Here is a 6,000-nt window from a genome sequence, read left to right as displayed (position 1 = left end):
CAAGGCATCGTCTGGAAAGGGTTTAAATGTTCCGGCTCAATGTAACCTTGAACTTTGATCTAATGACCTCTAAATCAATAGGGTCAAAGCAGGTTCAATGACAACATCACCCTATCAAATTTGCCAGACCTCGGCCCAAGAACTACTTGAGTTAACGCCTTGAAACCAATTTACTGTTCTGGTCCATGTGACCTTGTCCATTACCACTGATCTAATATCAAAAGGGATCTAAAGTACAGTCAAAGACCAACCCTCCCCACCAAATTATAATGATTTTACAGTAGGTATGAAATCTGAAATACTTACTCATCATTGTCAAATACAACTAAAGTAAAATCTTGTGATACTGAGTCCTTAAAGTCCTCCTCCTTCATGCCACAACACTGTGAAAATATAATGTTAGTCATTTATAATCTCAAGATTTCCAGTTGATAAAACTTAGTTTAGAGACCATTCCAAGTGAAACAACATGCCATGGTCAAGTTTCAAATCTATGTTCAAATACAACCAATCAGTGTGCACTAGCTATGAGACTGGTTTCAAAACATTGTATTATCATGTACAACCCTTTGCATCTTCTATCAAATTATTTCTTTTAAAGGATTTAGTGGTCAATTTTTTTTCCATTACTGAAGAATTTATCTCATACTCTGGAGCCTGTAAGCACATTAGTTTCTAAGACACACAGGAAAAGAACAGCACAGGTCACCTTAACTCATTTTTTAATTTATACAGTATTATTCATTACCCGGCTACTGTTTAAGCCTTTCTGAAATTTTGCAAAACTGACAAAATGAGGTGAAACTGTCAAAAATGTTAAACGGGATTACACTGCACAAGAATACAATCTGCATGCCCACAGCAAATGTTGAGCCAATCATCTGTACTCAAATAAATTATTAATATACATTTTGGTCAGAGTCAGAACTGAATTACACTAGCACCTGTAATGCATATATTTAACTTTTTTATTGACATATGTAAAAAGATAGAAAAAATATATAATATGTCCACACAAAACTCCATACCAGACAGAAATAAGTCAAAATACACCAAAATATTAGATGTAACATGCATGTTTTACCACAAAAAAAATGGTTTCAATTTCCCCCCACCCCCAAGGCCAATAATAAGAACTTTACAATATAAGCTATTTATAGCAATAACAAAGGGAAGTTATTCTAAAAACAAGAGGACCATGATGGTCCTGAATCGCTCACCTCTTCCCACATGACCCAGTTTTGAATATGACATCGTTTTTTCTATTATTTGACATAGTGACCTAGTTTTTGAGCTCATGTGACCCAGTTTTGCATATAAACTATAGAAAAATATGGTCTCTAGAGAGGTCACAAGGTTTTTCTATTATTTGACCTATTGACCTAGTTTTTTATGGCACGTGACCCAGTTTCAAACTTGACCTAGATATCATCAAGATGAACATTCTGACCAATTTTTATGGAGATCCATACACAAGTATGGCCTCTAGAGAGGTCACAAGGTTTTTCTATTTTTAGACCTACTGACCTAGGTTTCGACCGCACGTGACCCTGTTTCGAACTTGACCTAGATATCATCAAGATGAACATTCAGACCAATTTTCATACAGATCCCATGAAAAATATGGCCTTTAGAGAGGTCACAAGGTTTTTCAATTATTTGACCTACTGACCTAGTTTTTGAGGGCACGTGACCCACTTTCAAACTTGACCTAGATATCATCAAGATGAACATTCAGACCAAGTTTCATACAGATCCCATGAAAAATATGGCCTCTACAGAGGTCACAAGGTTTTTCTATTATTTGACCTACTGGCCTACTTTTTGAAGACACTCGACCCACTTTCGAACTTGACCTAGATATCATCAAGGTGAACATTCAGACCAATTTTCATACAGATCCCATGAAAAATATGGCCATTAGAGAGGTCACAAGGTTTTTCTATTATTTGACCTACTGACCTAGTTTTAGAAGGGAAGTGACCCAGTTTCAAACTTGACCTAGATATCATCAAGATGAACATTCAGACCAACTTTCATACAGATCCCATGAAAAATATGGCCTTTAGAGAGGTCACAAGGTTTTTCTATTATTTGACCTACTGACCTACTTTTTGACTGCAGTTGACCCAGTTTTGAACTTGACCTAGATATCATCAAGGTGAACATTCTGACCAATTTTCATGAAAATCTTTTGAAATATATGGCCTCTAGAGAGGTCACAAGGTTTTTCTATTTTTAGACCTACTGACCTAGTTTTGGACCGCACGTGACCCAGTTTTGAATTTGACCTAGATATCATCAAGATGAACATTCAGACCAACTTTCATACAGATCCCATGAAAAATATGGCCTCTAGAGAGGTCACAAGGTTTTTCTATTATTTGACCTACTGACCTAGTTTTTGAAGGCACGTGACCCAGTTTCGAACTTGACCTAGATATCATCAAGATGAAGGTTCTGACCAATTTTCATGAATATCTCATGAAATATATGGCCTGTAGAGAGGTCACAAGGTTTTTCTATTTTTAGACCTACTGACCTAGTTTTTGATGGCACGTGACCCAGTTTCGAACTTGACCTAGATATCATCAAGGTGAACATTCTGACCAACTTTCATAAAGATCCCATGAAAACTGTGACCTCTAGAGTGGTCACAAGCAAAAGTTTACGGACGCACGGACGGACGGACACCGCGCGATCACAAAAGCTCACCTTGTCACTTTGTGACAGGTGAGCTAACAAGATTGCCTCAAGATGTTGAACATATGTGCTAAGTTACATCAAAATCCCCTTATGCATGAAGAAGACATGCTCCAGACAATGTCATTCTTGTATCTGACCTTTGGCCTCTAAGTGTGACCTTGATCTTTGACCTACTGAACTGGTTCTTGTGCAAGACACTCTGTCTCATAAAGGTGAACATTCATGCCAAGTTACATCAAAATCCCATCATGCATGAAGAAAAAATGCTGCGGACAAGCTTCAATTTTACCTTTGACCTCCAACTGTGACCTTGACCTTTCAGATAGGAACATAGTGATTGTGCATGACACACTTACCCATTGAGATAAACATTCATGCCAAATATAAACAAATTTGGTCCATGCATGTCAAAGTTATGGTCTGACAAACTTCAATTTCACCTTTAACCTCCAACTGTGACCTTGACCTTTGAGATAGGAACATGGGGTTTGCCTATGACACGCTTTCTCATTAGGGTTAACATTCATGCCAAATGTAAACAAGATTGGTCCATGCATGTCAAAGTTATGGTCCGGACAAAATCAGATGCATGCACACATGAACGCACACACATACACTGAAAGTGATGACTATACCCAGCTCACTGCAAGCGGGTTTGATAAAAATTGATGTATTAAAAGTATTTGTTATATCCTATAAAAATGCAAAGAAATCTTACAACTTCTGGTTCATCTTCTAACACATCTGGCACCTTGCCATCCTTTGATGTCTTAGCCGTCTCTGACTCAACACTACTCATTTTAGTAACAAACTTTGACAGCTCATCCAGTGACCTCTGCCCTCTGTAATCTTCACTCTGTCAAGATTTCAAAAGAAAAATATACCAGTTCAGGCACTAATATATTTATTAAGATGTCATTTAGAGAACCTAGTATTGGCCAATGCCTATCAAAGCATATTGCTGTGAAGGCTGCTACTGCCTATTTTTTGAAAATACAAAGTATTACACAAACACAAATTATTTTTTAAAACATTTGATTTTAAGTGCATTGTATTTGTTCTTCACAATTAATTGCCAACTTCTCCACAAGAATCAGGTGGAGGATGAATGACTTCAGACACAATGCCTTTTGTCAAATTGTCATGGGGGCCATACGCAGGGATCACACTCATGACCCCGGGATCTGCTCTCATTCTTCTGTGCAAAGTGGGCAGGCTTTGCATTATGTGCTGAAGGCTGCAGGCATCTCCCTGAATGCGTCATACCAAAGTGATGAAAAATGGTACAAGTAGCTTCCTTGCTTGCTGTTCGGCAGACAAGCAAAACCAACTTCTCATCTCTCATACCCTCAAGGTGATGCTACCATTAAGAATGAGGTGGCATGAGTTATCAACATAATTATTAAGATGTAGAAAAATATGTCAGTTTAAACTTGTCTTAAATTAAACATAAAGTAAAATGACAGGATATTCCGTCATACTGTGTTAGAAATTCACCTAATATTTTTACAGGTGTATTGCAACATGCCTTCCAGCAAGTTTAGAGAACCATAAATCACTACAACACCTGTCAAAAAATGTGGGGGTATAAAACAGACAGTAGGAAACAATTTTCTATTTACAGACAAGGAATAACAATACCTGTTTCTGAGTTAAGTCCATTTTATCACTTAATGGGGTAGTTATTACTTGATTCTCCCAAGAAAATAGTAGATAATTGACCTACCTTTTCCCCATTGGTGAACCAGATAAGAGTTGGATAGCCTCTGATGCCAAATTTAGTACATGTATTTCGCTGCTTTGTACAATCAACCTGGAAACAAATTGTAGAGAGGTTGTGAACTGTGGAAACACATGTATGATTTCATTATATTCTATATGGAGACATGCAGTAAAATTTAGAATGGCAGTATTTCAGCATATGTCAAAAGCAGGATTTGATGAATGCAGTATGTTCATCAAAGAATACTGCTTGGTGGTTATCATTGTTGTAAATATAACACCTGCAAGATCTACTAGTACTTCTGAGGAAAAACAGTTAATTAATAGTCCAGCTGAACACTGGGTCTTAACTACAAGAAATTTTTAGTATATAAAAGTATATAATTATGTATGGCTATTGGAAACAATAATGCTAGATAAGAACTTCTAGCCTAGCAGTAGAGCAGCACATTGAAACTTACAGAAAATACTTCCCTGTTATATGTTTGAAAATAATTTCATTAGGGTAAAAAGTATTTGTAAAACATTCTATACATCATAGAGACTGACAATATTGATTATTGACCAACTAAAACGTCTTGCTGAAGGGCTATACTTAATATATGAAGACGAGAAAGTGTTTTGAATCTTGTTTCCGCAATATAAACCATCAATATTATCACTTATAAAAGCAACACATAAAAATTTTACAACTATACGTTTTGCAAAATCAATTTGCCTCTGTTTTCAGCTATAGTATCTGTTATGGCAAAAGTACTTTTGTTTCAAGGCAAACACATATAACATCCATTAATTCAAAATGCTACCACAGTTTCAAAGACAATTCAATAAATTCATTAAAGTTGCAAGGTCAAAAGAGTATGCGAGGTCAAGAGTATGTGAGGTCAAGAGTAAGTTGTGCATCATGTCTAAAAACCTAGCTACCTCTCCAAGCATTACTTTAGATATAGGCAGGCATCTTGATAAAACCACAGCCCTTTTCAAACAAAGCTGGATCATTTTCTCGAATGAATGAATTCTACAGTCAAAGCAGGGTTTCAATGCTAAAGCCACAAGGGTCAGAAATGTTAACCATTCAGCCACCATGGCCAATGTCTCTCCCATCCCCCTTTTCAAATTCAATAATCCTCAACAGAAAGCAAACACATACAGTGATACACCTATGTACTGATCACCCCCAACACTGAATGAAAAGCTCCGACTTGTAGAGATTCTGGTTTTGCAACATTATTAGTAGAAGCAATTTATTAAGGACTGAAATAACTGTTCACTTTGCAGGGATTCCAATTTAAAGGAGTTCCTCTGTACCATAAAGCATTCTTACATCCCATCCACAGGTGCCCGCTCGTGACGAAATAATGCACCAAGGAGTGCCTGGGATCTTCTTCTACTATGAAAAAGCTGGAAAGTAATCATATGACCTCTAACTGTGTTGGTGTGATGTTAAATTCAAGAAGAGGGCCATGATGGCCCTATATCACTCACCTGAGTTTAATTGCTTGCTTGAACAAATTTCTTTGCTAAAGCTTCAAAAACAAAAAGAACTAGGTGAGAACATCATGGTTAAAAGAT

At 36.9% G+C, this 6,000-nt stretch overlaps 1 protein-coding gene across 1 annotated transcript in view; it reads right to left on the bottom strand.

Annotated features, from left to right (window-relative positions):
- Positions 1-302: 302 nt before the first annotated feature.
- The window catches only part of LOC123540293 (thioredoxin domain-containing protein 5-like), a 34,241-nt gene continuing 28,543 nt past the window's right edge, over positions 303-6,000 (bottom strand). Inside the window, exons 5-7 of the mRNA XM_053525931.1 lie at positions 4,433-4,519; positions 3,425-3,562; positions 303-383 (exon numbers count right to left, since the gene is read on the bottom strand). Coding sequence (XP_053381906.1) covers positions 303-383; positions 3,425-3,562; positions 4,433-4,519 — 306 coding nt within the window. The remainder of the gene's footprint in view (positions 384-3,424; positions 3,563-4,432; positions 4,520-6,000) is intronic.

Source organism: Mercenaria mercenaria, chromosome 16, assembly GCF_021730395.1.
Source record: "Mercenaria mercenaria strain notata chromosome 16, MADL_Memer_1, whole genome shotgun sequence".
Classification (NCBI taxonomy): Eukaryota; Metazoa; Mollusca; class Bivalvia; order Venerida; family Veneridae; genus Mercenaria; species Mercenaria mercenaria.
The sequence above is the reverse complement of the archived record's forward strand: the minus strand, read 5'-3'. Positions and strand labels throughout refer to the sequence as shown.